The sequence below is a fragment of the Erigeron canadensis genome, chromosome 2, assembly GCF_010389155.1.
Source record: "Erigeron canadensis isolate Cc75 chromosome 2, C_canadensis_v1, whole genome shotgun sequence".
NCBI lineage: Eukaryota > Viridiplantae > Streptophyta > Magnoliopsida > Asterales > Asteraceae > Erigeron > Erigeron canadensis.
This window is the reverse complement of record NC_057762.1, coordinates 7,331,384-7,347,986: the sequence shown is the minus strand read 5'-3', so window position 1 is coordinate 7,347,986 and position 16,603 is coordinate 7,331,384. Positions and strand designations below refer to the sequence as shown.

General features: G+C 30.8%; 1 protein-coding gene across 2 annotated transcripts; it reads right to left on the bottom strand.

Annotated features, from left to right (window-relative positions):
- Positions 1-1,505: 1,505 nt before the first annotated feature.
- Positions 1,506-7,023, bottom strand: LOC122589355 (E3 ubiquitin-protein ligase RGLG2-like). 2 transcript variants are annotated; one of them, XM_043761644.1, is made up of 12 exons: positions 6,838-7,023; positions 5,941-6,266; positions 4,597-4,681; positions 4,368-4,508; positions 4,164-4,277; positions 3,967-4,064; positions 3,383-3,462; positions 3,183-3,288; positions 2,926-3,053; positions 2,343-2,562; positions 1,868-1,924; positions 1,506-1,775 (listed from the first exon to the last, which is right to left on the bottom strand). In XM_043761644.1, exons 2-12 carry the CDS (start codon positions 6,241-6,243, stop codon positions 1,695-1,697), a joined length of 1,413 nt encoding a protein of 470 aa, XP_043617579.1. In that variant the 5' UTR covers positions 6,244-6,266; positions 6,838-7,023; the 3' UTR covers positions 1,506-1,694. The 2 variants fall into 2 exon arrangements, with proteins under 2 accessions (XP_043617579.1, XP_043617578.1); XM_043761643.1 differs by having other exon boundaries at positions 5,941-6,248.
- Between the last annotated feature and the right edge of the window lie 9,580 nt (positions 7,024-16,603).

Genomic DNA, 16,603 nt, shown 5'->3' with positions numbered 1-16,603 from the left:
ACATAGGGAGGGTTCTTCGGAGGTTTTGCAAAATTACAATTATTATTATTAAAACTCACAAAAAAAAAAAAAAAAAAAAAAAAAAGGAAAACATATTAGTAAAAAGCATTTACGGAGTAATTACTAAATTAGGATAAATAACTTGCAGTCAATTGCCTAATCATATCGACCATTTAAGCAACACGGCTAGCACACTCTAGTAATATATTGAACTCATTTAGTCTAATGTTCAAAAAAAAAACATTTAGTCTCTTATTTGATAGGCGAAAACCCAATTAATCTATATATCACATCATTATTCATATTTAAATATATAAAAACACACATGCAAACAAATATGAATCACCGTGTAGCCAAGGTGCCACCCAACAAATTAACAAAGCGCACACACCATAGACACGCAGACTAAGGTTTAAATGTACGGAAACAAGTATCGTGGCATTTTCCCTTCGCCTCAAAAGGCTTGCCTCGAGGCAAACCGAGACGTAAGGTCGAGACGATAATAAAAAAAATATAGAAGTTATATATCTAATATCTTATATTAAAAATGAAAATGCTAAACATCAAATAAAGTTAATAATCAATCAAATAACATAATTTGCATCATCTCCCAAGTCATAATCTTCATGGACCGAATCAATCAGATATTAATCGCCAATTATTTAGGTTAGGATATCTTTATATTCATGGATCGCCCAATATTAATCGCATATATTATTGTGTATTTATATTAATGGATGTTTAGAGTATTTTAGGTCAGGATCTGCCTCCAAAAATATATAATTGGCTCCAATATTTGGAGCCAAAAATAATGTCAGCTCACAAAAAAAAAAGCCTTGGACCGCTTAAACGCCTCTTGTGCTTCCATACTGCCTCATCTACCAGAGGCGTACGTACCAAAAGTCCACCCTGAGGCGCCGCCTCATACGCGACATGTACGTCGTGCCTCAAAATGCGCCTCAAAACCGCTTTTTTAAACCGTGACGCCGATTACTGGTTTCATAGTTTAATACCACACAAGTCCATAAAATAGTTCTTTTAGTAAAATAAGGTTCTCAAAAAAGATTTCAAGTTTAGTTATTGTTAGCATCGAATGTGAAGTTAACAATGGCATTAATGCCAGCTATCTTGGTTGTTTTAAGCATTTGTTTAGAGAGTTATACATAACAACTCCTTATTTGCTTATATGGTCGTTTTGAAATAATATTGATTGTCAAAACAACCATGCCAGAAGAAGATAAACTAATCAACTATCAAAAATACATTGATAGATGAATTGCCAATGGAATTGGCTTTGAATTTTTCGAATTGAACCAGTCCCCATCACGAAGACCTCATCCGAAAAGTAAGAATGTATGTAATTTGGAATGTTCGATCCTGAAGTTTTACAAGTTTTGACTAATTTCAAAGATAGATTTTAAACAACCTTTAAAGTTCAATCGGTTAAAAAAAATGTAAAAGTGCAACCAACTGCAATATCGCAAACATGACAGTACAAAAACACATAAGAAAGTTCAAATACCATCAATTAAAAAACAGAGAACTGTACATTAGTATCAACATTCATTTACAAATCCACAAAGCACCTCAAAAAACATCATGATATGAAATAACTTGACTTTGTCAGCAAAGAATTTAAACTAGGACTAAACAAATGTCAAATAAACACAAAAAAAAAAAAAAAAAAAAAGAACTTAGTAGAGCTTTATTCTAGTTTCAATTGATTTTCGACAAATAGGACACGACTGAAGAGTTTGTCCACACTCGCAACATGTCTGCAGAATACCATAATAGAAACAGAAATTATTAAGCGAGACAAAAATATGAATTCAGTGCTCTTTATATATAGATGAAGATAATTAATTACCTGATGGCCACAGCCGAAGGCCATGTCCTTTGGGTTTGTAAGGCAGATAGGGCATACCTGCACAGCGTCCAAAATTGTACATTCAATGCAGATATATGCAAGATCAAAATTAGGGTTTTATGAACAAATCAAAACCGGTTGACTTGACCCGATTTCTTTGATGTATTTCGTTTAGTTTATGAAAAAGTGTAATACATAATATATGCTTAAACACTTTTTACTAGAATAATGATCTGGTATTTTTTTAAAATAAGGCAGTTTAGGAGATTATAAGCGCCCGAGTACAGTTTTGTGTGACTTTAAATGTATGAACCATTTCCTTTCAACATGTACCGTTGTTTTTATGGATTAAACACATTAAAAATACAGCATAACTTACGCTATCCCATTGACTTATGTTGACACATTTTTATCAAAATAAGTAACTACAGTATTTCATTAGTAACAGTGCAACCACGAAACTATTCAAATGTACCTGATTGTCGTATGTAGAATTTGGAATAGATGAAGAGGTGCTCTGAGACATTGTTTGATCAGAATAAGGAGCAGCACGAGCAGGACTACTTTGGCCATAATTAAATTGTGACCCCTTCTGAAAGCTACTTGAATGTGTTGGTTTTGAGTTGCTAAAAGAGGATGCACCATAAACAGGAGGAGGAAGGGCAACCCTGTTCGGAGAAACTCCTTTGTGGCTACTGTATATCCAAAATAATAATTAAAAAAGAAGATTATTAAAGCTTACAATTATAAGCTATTTTCATATGAATGAGTCTACTAGCCAGGTTATTTTTTTCTATAACAAGTAAACAATACATCAAATAAAAATGTTAGCTAAAAAGAAAATATGTCTGATGGATCGACACGTTGAGAGTCACCCAAAAAGTGCTTTTAATGCATAAAACCTCGTGAATATATAAGCTTAATACTCCGTACATCTTTGTAATTATTTTTTGCTAACTAACTAACAAAAATTAAAAGTTTATGTTTAGGCAAAATCATGTAGCGGGTCAATTTGATGTAACCACTAGCTCATAAGGCGGAAAAGGAACACTGATTACCCTAGTATATTCAGTTCAATCGTTGCTTTATATTGGGTAGGAATCTCCATCAAAGCTGAAAGAGCAAATTCCGTCTCTTTTCGGATTGGCGGTACATTCTTGGCCATGATTTCTGTGAAATTAACAAACTAAAAAGCAACAAAAATAACATGAAATTATGAAAACAATTCCAGGCTGCTAAGTGTAAATTAATACTTCAATAGTACCCTAAACACTAAAACCCACTATAATCATATTAATGTTGAAATATTACTTACCTGGAAATTATCAAAGTCACGAGCAGGGATGTTATCATCAAATTCTCTCATCATATCCCAAGGCCCATCTCCAACTCCAACTAATACAATAGACAGTGGAAGCTTGCTGAAAGGAGATGTGACATAATATTTCATTATGAGCACATAGAAAGAACTTTATCTACAAAACATAACGGTTACAGAAGTTTTCAGACAATCACCTGGCTTGAACTATAGCATCTACTGTTCTCTGTTCTTGTGGACTCAAACGACCTGACTCAGTATCAACACTTCTTGTAACCTGCACAAAATAAAAATAGAGGCCTGTTGATTGATATACTCATATACAGAACTTGAATGTCCATGGAAATTAAGCAGATTTCTTCTCGGAACTACTCTATAGGAGTATGGAATGTTTGAAAACCCCAAAAATGATATTTAGTTACGGTGATTTACAATTACAATTGGAGGTATCAAGATGGACGGGTTTGATAACAAGTCAAATAAGGTTCCAAATTAATATTAATCAATCCTTAGTACTAGTCAAAACAACACAGAGAGGTTGGGTTGAGCAGGTAACATGTTTTTGTCCATTTGCTAACATCAGTAGAATAATCATCTAAACCTTTGATTTGAACATGTAGGAGCTTGTATACATAGAAATAGACTTTTGGGCACCTTTCAAGCGGTCCAATCCATTATTTAAATTTTATATAACTTACTATCAACTATCATCAACTATGAACCATGTCCATTAAGAAATACATATTCATAGAAACATATGCATATGGAGCAAAGAAAATACCTGTCCATCTGCAATAATTAATAATACATGATACTGCCCTGCGCTTTGTTCCACTATTGTCATAGCTTGTTCAATGACAGGGGCAAATGATGTTGGTCCTGTAGCACATGAAAGATAGCATTATTACATAAAAAAAATCAGAGAGTAAAGTTTACTATATAGTGGAGATATGAAGAAAACAGGAGTATATCACAGACCTGCAAGCTTTAGATGAGGAACAATTTCCCGGTATCTACTCAATACTTCCTCGAAACCATTACAAAATCTCTCTTCTGGATAAAAGCTGAAAACATCTTGATCATGTGTTGATGCTGCCAGTTGGTAGCAAAATGTAAGATTTGCAAACCCACACTTTTTGTATGATCAATATAAGTATTAATTACTAACTTAAAGAATCATACCATCTCCAAAACCATAACAGGGAATCAGGTTATCCTCATCAAAGGCAGCCAATGTTTTACCAATGATTGTTATTGCTTGCTCATATGGATTAAAACCATCTCCAATATGATGTAGGCTTTTTCTATTGAAAGACCGTGAACCTATTTACCGATAACTGGTTAGCTAATTTCGTTTGCAGTGTTGCAACGTAAATAGGAAACATATATTTATTAACTGTAACAACAGTACCAGTCCATTCATTGCTCTTAGTGAAGTCGATACCAACAATGAGGTTAGAAGACTCGAGCCCTGCACGAGCAAGAGCTTCGGTTACCTGCACAAAACGTTAACGTCTCATCCCAGTATCCCACTAATAACAGATGTTCCTAGTTATTCAAATGCAATAACTTCAACTAACATAAACATCATGAAGCCTAGAAAACAAAATGCACTAACTTCCAGATGCTACAACACAATGCACAATAATACAAAAGTATGACGTATTTCTGGAATCTCAACAAGCATCAGAATAGCAAACTTGATCCAAATACTAAAGACAAAATCTTTTTGCATAACATGATCCAAAATCCCAAACTCTAAATTACAATCCTAGGACTAAAAAAGAGGACCATTTACATTACACCTTCCAAATCCCTAAATTACAAAACCCATATGTACAAGATTATCCAAATAGTATAATAAGTTTCACATAACTAAATGACCGTAACATCCAACACTCACAAAAAGTAAATCAATTTTACATCATATCTTCCAAACCTCTAATATTTACATGGCATTATCCAAACTCTAAAAAAAATTGGATAATTTCGACAGAACATGGGACCTAAATAAAGGTTCTGCCTATAAAACCCTATGTAGTCAATTTCGGTGGTATACCAGTGGTATTTTGGTTTTCGGTCCTACACTGGTATACCGGTATAGATTTTTGTCCAAAATTTTGATACCGAGATTTTCGGTGAAATTTACCGAAATCTCACCGAAATCGGTCAAATTTCGGTGGTATACCAGTTTTTAGAGTTTTTTATTTTTTATTTAAATTATTTTTGTCCAAACTAAAAAACAACATCTAAAAAAACTTTTTTTTGAAGTATTAACACTAATCTATCAAATATTGACACTTTTAAGCTTGACTTTGATATTTAGATTGAGTATTAACTTAATATAAATATATAATTGCTATTTGTATGTATAATTGCAATCTTTTTGGTACATATATAGTTATATATAATATTTTTCATAATATTAAGATTACCGAAATACCACGGAAATAACCGATATTTCAAATACCAGACCTTGACTGAAACACCGAAATTTTGGTCCTTAACCACTTAGATAAAACCAATAACTTGCAGCACTAATCTCAGCATACTACACAACACCCAAACAATTCTTCGGAATAGGCCTCCAAAGATGCATCTACAAGAATTGATTGAAACCCTAACGACAAAATCCATTATCCAAATTCGATAACACAATTAGATATAATTCCAACTAAATAAAGTATCCTAATATTTACAACAAAACTAGCCGTTCAACGTTATATAATCCCACAAAAACGTAAGCAATTTCTACCTGTTCCAAAGAGCTGTAATTATCCGCAATCCTCGAATACCTCCTATCAAGCTTCTTCTGCGGTTTATTCGGTTGACTTCCAAATCCCGGAACCGGACCAGGTGCAGGCACAGCAGCCGGATAATGCTGCTGATACGCAGGATACGCCTCTCTAACAGGGTAATTCTGTATCTCTTGTGGCGGATAAGAATACGATTGTTGTGGATGACTTCCATACTGACTTCCACTAAACGACGATGCCGATTGAAACGACGGCGATTGCCTGTAGCTACGCCTATCTTCTTTTGAACTCTTACCCCCCATTCAATCTAATCAAACCAAAATTTCTGCAATTTATTAAATTTATATATTTGTATTCCAATATTAAAAAAAGGGTCTATTTATAGAGTAAATACGCATTAAATTAAAACCTACTTTAATAAGAATTAAAATAGCCAACAGAATTCAAAACCACCGTAACAACATAGTGGTTACCAAGAAGCTTCACCCACATTATTACACTAATATATATAGATATAGATATAATTAGTATTAGATACAAACATAAATTGTACTGCAGATTTTATGCATTTATTATAAGTTGAGACATATATGTAAAAATTGTCTATTTTTAGTAAAAAAATAAATTAAAAAAAAAAAGAGATTTATATAAAGATATGCTAATTAGTCGGTTACCATACATACATATATTTACACGTCAACCTGCTGTTTACGGCATCGGTGTATCTGTATCTATATCTATATCTATATATATCTACTTATTACTTAAACATTAAGAAAATAAAATTACGTAGAGCTTAGATCTATAAATACTGACAAAATTCAAATTCAAAATTATACTAATAATAATAGGATTGAACTAAAAGATATGAATGTAATGAATCTATACATACAAACCTTTGAATTGGATTGAACTGGATTAATGGAATAAGTGAAGCAGCATCATTTCATAGTTTTTAATATTTCTTAAAATAAAAAAAATTGATTTAAAAAGGAAGCAAATCAATCAATCAATTGTGTGGATTCCAAATGTCTCCGAAAAGCAATATGGCTTTATTTTTGTTGATTATTAAGGATGACTTAATTATTATATAATATAAATTTAAATATGTTAGTTGGCTTTTTGATGGAAGTCGTTGTGTGCACATGATAAAGTCTACCCAAATGTTTGATAAAAGTCGTTTTCTTATTATACTTTGTTTAAGTGTGAAATTATTTGAATATGTATGGTGTAAGTTGAGTTGTAGGCCACATAGCGAATAGAATATATTGTGGATAAATGGTTTTGTTTGAGCTTTAAATGGTCAGTGCTTAATGTGTCATTTGACCTTTAGTTATTTCAGTCAAAAATTCGAAGGGTAGATCATTAGCCGCAGTCCTTCGGTCCTTCCACCTTGTGCAGTTTGGTTAGCAGAATATTTTTTGAAAGGCTTTATTTAAATTATATACTGATTTTTGAAAGGCTTTAATAGGTACCTGCTAAATAATATAAACAAATGCATTCCTAGATGAGACCAACTTTGACCATAACTTAATATATATCAACGGATTCTTTTACCTATCTTTTCATTTGCACATTGTATTGGCCTATTTATAGACTCCATCAAATATGCAAACTTTAGGATGTACAACTGAAAGCATCTCAAAACTACCATGATCATCAGTTTTCATTAATAAGTTATTTTATATCATCAATAATCCACTCACATTCCTTCCAACGATTAAGCAACCTAAACACTTTCTCTATTAATGATTTTCAACTAATTAAAAATATAATATGCACACACACATTATAATATATCTGATAATAAATAAAGTACAGAATAACATGACCTACTGAATCCAGAAAATAAAAAAGAATTATATAACAATTTATATATATTCATATATCGATATAGATACAAATGCATGATAATATGAAATAACTATAAATATATTTAATTTAATTTATTTTTTTGGTATTTATAGTCCCATTATACATGAACTAATTAACAAAATCTGTTTAACAGATAAATTGTGTATATGTGGAATTAGTAAGAAAGATTTTGGAATAAAGATTTATTTATGAACAACAATGGTGATTAGATTTAGCGAAATTGCATCTTCATTATCGGTAGAGATCGACCACATCACCAACATAGTTAATCTGAGGGCATGACTGACGGTGGAAGTTCCACTACCGTTTTTGAAGAAACCAGCTAAATGCTAAAGAAAACCCTCATGTCCACCTTATTGGCAAATACTTCCCAATATGCTAAAGATTAATACTCTTGGTTTTCTAGAACATCTTTTGCATGTCATTAACTTTCCTACACACATAATTTCCTTTCGAATTAACTTCCATGTGCATAAGCAATTAGTTAACTTCCTTTCACACATAATTGACTCTTGAAACTCATGTTATATCAGAGATTGCAACTAATTAATTTTCTTAGAGTTTTAAGACTCTTTTAACATGAGTAGTTTTTACATTACAATTTAGTAAGAGAAATGATGTAGTTTTAGAATTGATTTCAAAACTCAACTTCTATATTTGTCTATTTATACACGGACTAATTATCGACATTTGTTTAACAAATAAATTGTTTATATGTGTAATTAGGAAGAAAGATTTAGTAATAAAGATTAATACTCTTGGTTTTCTAAAACATTTTTTGCAAGTCATTAACTTTCCTACACACATAATTTTCCTTTGCATTGTAAGTAATTAACTTCGATGCATGTAGATAATTAAGTTCTCTACACATAATTGACTTTTACAACTTAGGAAGAAAGATTCTTACTTTTGGTTTTCCAAAACAGAATTTTCCCTTTGAATTAATTTCCATGCGTAACCCTTTGAATTATCAACCGTAATGGATATGTGAAAGGTCGCCTTTGATCATATAAAAGAATCATGCATATATATGTAGTAAATATATGCATATTATACAAACACAATGAACTACCATTAATTCATCATAGTAAATTCATCAAGTTTGGTTCATATAACCCAACTTTTATATATAAAAACTCAAACATAGTTAGTTTTTGCAAGTCATTTAATTTCTTACACACATAATAAGCTTTTGCTAGTAATTTAATATAAGTAGCTTTAAGTATAGAATTTATTAAGAAAGATGGTGTTGATTTAACATTAATTTCAAAACTCAACTTTTATATTATATATAGATATATAGATATTGAGTTAGAGCTATGTCTTTGCTATCCATCATTTTCTCTTTTTCCTATTCATATACATCATCATCATCCCTATAAAAATGCAAGTATATATATATATATGCATTCCATGTACAACAATGAAAACACAACTACAAAATGGGTTTACTGTTTTCCAAGATATTATATAACTTACAAGTACTGAAAACGGGTTTATTATATATATAGGAGACGAAACAGATTTATATATAACTTACAAATACGTGTATATATATATATATATATTACAAGTTACACCTTCTTATTCTCTTGCTTTTCATGCTCGTTTTCCTTATATCATTGCATATGAAAACAATATAGCCCACATTTTTCGGGTTTGCCGGTTTTGGACCGACCCGACCCGAGAACCGAAAATCCATAAAAAGCTTAACCGAAGCCCGACCCGTTACTCCTTCGGACGAGTCAGTTCGGGTCGGGTTCGGGCGGGTCTGGAACGGGTCACGGGTTTTCGGGTCATTTGTTCATCCCTAATTTAAATGTCATAACTTTTTTCAAAACCATTTTTTTATATACTTCCAGACATACTTCATTTCAAACAAGAATTAAACATTTTTATCTTTTAAAAAAACTAATTCACAAACCAAAGCGACTCATGACCATCACGAATCATTGTCGACTAAAAAATATTAAGTCTTTTCAGATTGTGCAAATACATGTCGATAACACTACAAGGGTGGGGTAGCTCCCCACCCCTCCCACCATTTCTATAGTTCCCCTATCTTTCTCCAACTTACACGGATTGCCTCACCATCCTTCCCCACCCTTTTTTTTAAAACTTAAAATAAAAACTAAACTAAATAAATTAAAATTAACTTAAAGATTAATACAAATTACTAAATTTATACAATAACTATTCTTTTCAGTAATAATTTTAATAAACACAAAAATGAAACACTTTATAAAATCAATTCAAAATAATGGTAATAATAATAATAATAAATAGTTTAACTTTAGGGTTTAAAATGTAAAGTTAAGTTTAATAATGCTTTTGCTCTGTCATACGCCGCCTGCAACAAAACTATATATATATGGTGACAATCAAATGAGAATGAAATTAAAATGAGAACAAATGAGAACACTTAAAAATTACTTTTTGATGCATTAAAAGTCCATAAAACTAACATAGTGCTTAACTAATTATCATTATTTAAGTGTTTAACAACACATTGATCCGTCAAAATCGAAAATATCACGTTTTTTTTTTGCATCCAACAAAAAACGAGATTTTTTCGATTTTGACGGATCAATGTGTTGTTAAACACTTAAATAATGATAATTAGTTAAGCACTATGTTAGTTTTATGGACTTTTAATGCATCAAAATGATGTTTTTAAGTGTTCTCACCGTTCTTATTTTAAAAGTGTTCTCACCGGAGTGTTACCATATATATATATATATATATATATATATATATATATATATATATATATAGGGGTTAGGTATTGTAAAACAAGTATTAAAGTAAAACAAATACGACAAGATCTTAACCCTTAGATCATGGGTAAATTGATACACGAAGATTCATGAAGCAATTGATGTACGATGATTTTCATGATGCTCGGTGGTGATCACTGAAGAAAAACATATTGTTTTATTTATTTTACTTTAATAGTTGTTTTATTTTACCTAAAACCTATATATGTATATATATATATATACACACGTATATATCAAAAGATTGGTAGTTTATTAAAAAGAAAAAAGAAAATTACGGATTTAGAGGCATCTAACGGTAACAAAGGTGGAGATCAAGTCGGGGACAACTGATATGTCCCAAGGTGTCTCAATATACCAAAGTATGTTGAGCACGGAATAGTTGTAAAGGGGTGAATACAAAATAAATTGATCTTTATACACTTTTATGAAAACGTTTCACAAATTCAGTTTATGTGTTTTAAGAAAGTAAAGAACATGAATGAATGAAACAGTAAAGCAGTAAATGTAAAAGACATTGTTGCACATAGATTGTAATTTTCAATGTAACTCTTTATTAAGAAATAATCTATACAAAGAATTACAGGGTTGTTGCGTAAACAAGATAGCCTATAGATATCTAAACAACCCTCTGAAATGACAAATTACAATCAACAAGTTTATACTCAAGAGAATAAGCCAAAATTGATCTCAGACATACTAAGTTGTGTGTAGAAGCAGAGAAAACTTATGTGAAGAATGATTCTCAGGAATGCCACACATATGCAATCAAGAAATGAGGCTTTTATAGGCGAAAACCCTTCCTCTCTTGGTATCCAATAAAGCCACGTATTCTTCTTCCACTGGATGATAAAGGAATATATGATCGTGCCTTCTCATAGTACTTGTGGTCCCCAAAGTACTATCATCATTCTTTATCATACAATAAGAGTATGGACACGCATATGTAAAACCAACCACTTTGTCCTTATCAACAATCCAGGTTGTTATATTCACTTGATTGTCAGAGACATATTGGGCCATTTGTCAAAGCACCAATCTGCCTAAGTGTTTTCAAGTTGATTGCTAATCCCAGTCTGACTTCCACTACCAGTTTGGTCTTCTATCTTCAATCCTCCTCTTCGACTTGGATTGAATGATATAACCATTGTTGATGCAGCTTAAACAACACTTGCTTCCATAAGATTACAATTACAAAACATGTAGCATGATCTGGGCCAGAAACAGATTGTAAGTTGTGTTAGCTTTGTCTGACCCATATTAGATTACAAAAACCAAAAGATTATTAAGTGTTTATCTATCATATTTGTTATCACCAAATTTACAATGAACATTAGGACTCAATAACAACCCTCCCCGCCTCACTCCCCGCCTAACCGGTACCAGTGGTGTAGATTGGTGTTCCATTGGGTGACCGACGGGTATCAATCTCCTCCCCACTGCACTCCGTCTACACTAAGGATCTGCTAGTCTTCAAACCTGGTTATGTTAGGTAATTGAATGAATATCATTGTTAAGTCATCTTCTTTTCACACCATATAAATCTTGCAAACACTTAATAAAACTACTAAGTTAAGACAAATCCTAGTATATAATTATGAATAAATACGTTAAAGAGGTCAAAATGAACGAAAATTACTAAAAGAAAATTTCTAAGTAAATATTATAATAATCTTCTATAAAATTTATAAAGCGTCTTATCTTTTTCATTGCCTCTCAAATCATCAATTGATTGTTTATTTTAACCTTCAACATTATTAAAGATTTTAAACAACTACACTTGAAATATTTATAATATCTTTATTACATTTTATTTTCACTAATAGCGTTTTATTTCAACGATGTCACAAATATTTTTCAAAAACCTTTATATTGCATGGTTTTTTGATATGATTGCTTAAATATATGAATTAAAATAACACCTTTTGATACCGTTGATAAGAGTACAACTATAGTTACAACTTACAAGTTACAACTTAGTGTTAATAAAATTATCTCTTTAATAGCTCATGTATATCTTTTAGTTCTATGATTGTGACATTATTTGTTAACATTTTTTTCTTAACAATGAATTTGGTATTACGATTATGGTTCAAAAGTTTATAAATATTAAAAGTTTTTCAATGCAAAAAAAGTGTAAAAATCCCGCAAATTACGCGGGTAATAAGCTAGTTTAGAATAATAATTGAGTGTTGACGCCATCATTTCTTTTACTTTTCTAAACTTCAGATTGAGAATTTGGGATAAAATTCTCTTTTTTTATTGGAAAAGGCAAATATAAATTTACACTTTTTGATAACGATAAACAAAATATCAATTTTATATACTAGGCTACCAAAGAGATAGTTCCAACACCATAATCTATCTATCTATACTATATTATAAAAGAAATAGCCCCTTGTTGAAAGTAACATAGGGAATTGTCTAAAATGCCCCTTAATGATTAAATTACACTATCAGCCATTTATCTTTTAAAGTATCTTCATCAACCATTTACATCAATTACTTTTACGTCAATTATCTACCCCACTTGACGCCGCTTCTACCACCAACAGTCGCCCCCACCACCATGTCGTCTCTGGCATTACTACCGCTGCATTTGCGCGGGTACCATGCTATATTATAAAAGAAATAACCTATTTTATTTATGAAAGTGTTGAAAATATGTAATATTTTCACTTAGCACCCCTTAAAATATTTCAACATACACTACCCCATAACCTTAATGATTAATTTACACTATCAATCCTTTATCCTTTAATATATTTTCATCAACCATTTACATCAATTATCCACACCACTCGACGTCGTCTTCACCACCAACACTCGCCCCCCACTACAACGGTATTGTCACAACCACCGCCGCATTGCGCGGGTAACGTGCTAGTCTATCTATTATATAAATAAAGCAAAATTGTGGTGATAATAAGATTTTTTTTAAAAATTGTGTACTTCCACATATTCTTTTAATTTAATTATGACATTTCCTTTTTTAAATATAGATTTTAATATAGATTTTAATGTAAGATTTTTATTAAATGCTCATATTATCATGTAAGATTTTAATCACTTAATTTTTCGTTATAATAGGCTGAAAACTATGGTATCTTTTAGGATAGGTTTTTACTTTTTTGTTTTTATCAACGGTATGTGTTTCAACATGTGTCCACAACTACACAAGTTTTGTTTCCGTTTAGTTTTGTTTTTTACACAATAACTTATCACAACTTTTCAACTTATTTAACGTTGTTATTATACATTTTTACATGACAACATATTTTAAAGCTACCCAAATATAGTTCGGTTTATTTGCAAAGCATTTATGAGTTAATCCGGGTTAAATTCGGATTGATTAGCTAGTGTAGATATAAATTTACATTTAGAGGAGCCTAGATACATATATTTAAATGGACTTGTAATTTTGGACTATTAAAAAGTCAAACTTATTGGACTAGTTAGGGGAGGGGGCAACACCACCTAGTCCCCCCCCCCCCCCCCCCCATCTTCTTTCATCTTTTACCTAAAAGACTCAAAATAATTATGTGACCAAACTTTTGTTCATGAGGTCTAGTGTTTATTTAAAATTTCTCGTAATAATATAATATTTTTAATGTTTTATTATAGTTAAACACTAAAAACAATCATACAACTAAGATTCTTTACCAAAAGATAATTAGTGAAGTAAATGGTATAAATTATCAGGAAATTATTAACTGGTTGAGATTCACTTGGACACTAGCCTGTCTGGGGGATTAGTGGGTACCAAATGGTACATGAGAGCAGGGGTTCCTATCTAATTACCTTTTTTTATATATATAAATTATCAACAAAAAAAATAAGCATATTGTAAATTTATCAAAAAGTATTTTTTTTCTTGTCAAAACTTAAATATCATATTCAATTTAACAACCCATTTTAACTTGAAATTTTGTCAAATATTCAGTTACACGACATTAGAAATACAAAATATATAATATATAAAACTTTGTATACATGAAAAAATAATATATACTCCATCTGTCCTATTAGAAGTGTCTTACTTTGAATATTTAAAGTCTTAATCTTTAAACTTTGACCTTAAATCTATTTTTTTGTTTTATATAAAATTTGATGAAAATTATATCATTGATAAAACTTCTAAAACACAATAATTCATATTAATTACTTTCATTATATATTATCAAACACGATTAAAATTATTTACGGTCAAAGTTGCAAAAGTTAGACTTTGAAAAACATGACACCTCTAGTGGGGTGGATATATAAATAAATGATTTTTTTATAAGTTATAACATTATATTATATAATAAGAATTACCATTATTATAAAGATTTGGTTAATCAATTTATTAAATGATATTCAATTACGCCATTTACTAAACTAAAAAAATTTATATTAAATGACTTATTTGTATAAAAGTAAAGTTTGAGAACTAAAAATGTTAATGACTAATTATTTGGTCAATGATGATGACATCAATGAAATATCATGGTAGAAAATAACAGGTAAAATCTAATCAATATTTCACACTTTTTCATTTTAAAATTAAAGGTTTTGTTTTAATATATATTAAAGGAGTTAATTACGAAAATCGTCCTTGTCGTGGACCTCTACTTATAGCTTTCGTCCCAAAATTTAATAAGTTACAGGTTTAGTCCAAAAAACATTGCTCCGTAACACTTTTGGTCCTGATTATAAACGTCCATTAAAAAGGATGTCACATGTCTAGCACGTGATGGGTAATCTCGTAATTTGGTTTAGAGTTAATTACATAAATCGTCCTTATCGTGAACCACCACTTTCAGTTTTGGTCCCTAGCTTTTAATAATTAACTTTAAGACAAATTATTTAAACTAAATCTAAAAACCCAAAATCTTATCAACATATATTAAACTAGATCTTATATACTAACTTCCATAAATAATATATACAAACTTTTAATAAATTACACAAACTACTCGTGAGCTACGACAAATGAAAAGAAAATGAGATATGACTGTGTGAATGCTACTATAAAGACATGTGTGCGTGAGAAACCTAGGAAAGCATGAAATAAATTGAAGCTCGCATCTCCTAATAACTTCGAAATCGGATTCAAGTGAGTGATGTGGTTACTATGGAAGGTACGACAAATTTCGGTGACTCACAACCACCACCATCTCCGCCTCTCCGGTTACTCCAAACCCGGTAACTCCTTCCTTCTCTCCAAACCCAGTAACTCAAATCTTGGCGGTAACTAATTATTAAGTTTGTATATATTATTTCTAGAAGTTTTTATATAAGATTTAGTTTAATATATGTTGATAAGATTTTGGGTTTTAGATTTAGTATAATTAATTAGGCTTAAAGTTAATTATTAAAAGCTAGGGACCAAAGCTGAAAGTGGTGGTTTACGATATGGACAATTTCTGTAATTAACTCTAAGCCAAATTATGAGATTACCCATCACGTGCCAAACATGTGACCTCCTTTTTTAACGACCTTTATAATCAGGACCAAAAGTGTTGACGGAGCAAAATTTTTTGGACTAAAACTGTAATTTATTAAACTCAGAGACGAAAACTGCAAGTCAGGTTTCACGACAGGGACAATTTCTATAATTAACTCATATTTAAGATTTATATTATGATTCTTTCGTGAATTCATGGGATCGATCATATAAACTAATGTATTTGTATATGTATAATATACTTTCATAGTTTTAGTATCTAATTGAATTGATCTTATTAATAAGGTAAAGCATAAATATTGGGAATTAGGATCAACAACCAGATGTTGAGATACAACGATAATTTAAATTACTAAATTAGTGATAGAGTGTTGATTAGGATCAATAACCAGTTGTTGAGATACAATGATACTTAAATTTACTAAATTAGTGATATAGTGTTGATTATAGTCTCGTTGTTTTAAAGAGTTCTTGATTCAAGTTGTTCATTAGTGCTCTATAATAATAACTTTAGGGTTTTAATCACGGGTCAAAAAAGAACCTTCTATTTTTTTCAAATGA

Excerpts from the sequence above, each read along its gene's own strand:
- LOC122589355 (XM_043761644.1), bottom strand. The coding sequence starts at position 6,243 with ATGGGGGGTAAGAGTTCAAAAGAAGATAGGCGTAGCTACAGGCAATCG. Across the intron at positions 4,682-5,940 it reads ATTACAGCTCTTTGGAACAG|GTAACCGAAGCTCTTGCTCG; the intron begins GTAGAAATTGCT and ends CGTTTTGTGCAG. Across the intron at positions 1,776-1,867 it reads CCTTCGGCTGTGGCCATCAG|ACATGTTGCGAGTGTGGACA; the intron begins GTAATTAATTAT and ends GGTATTCTGCAG.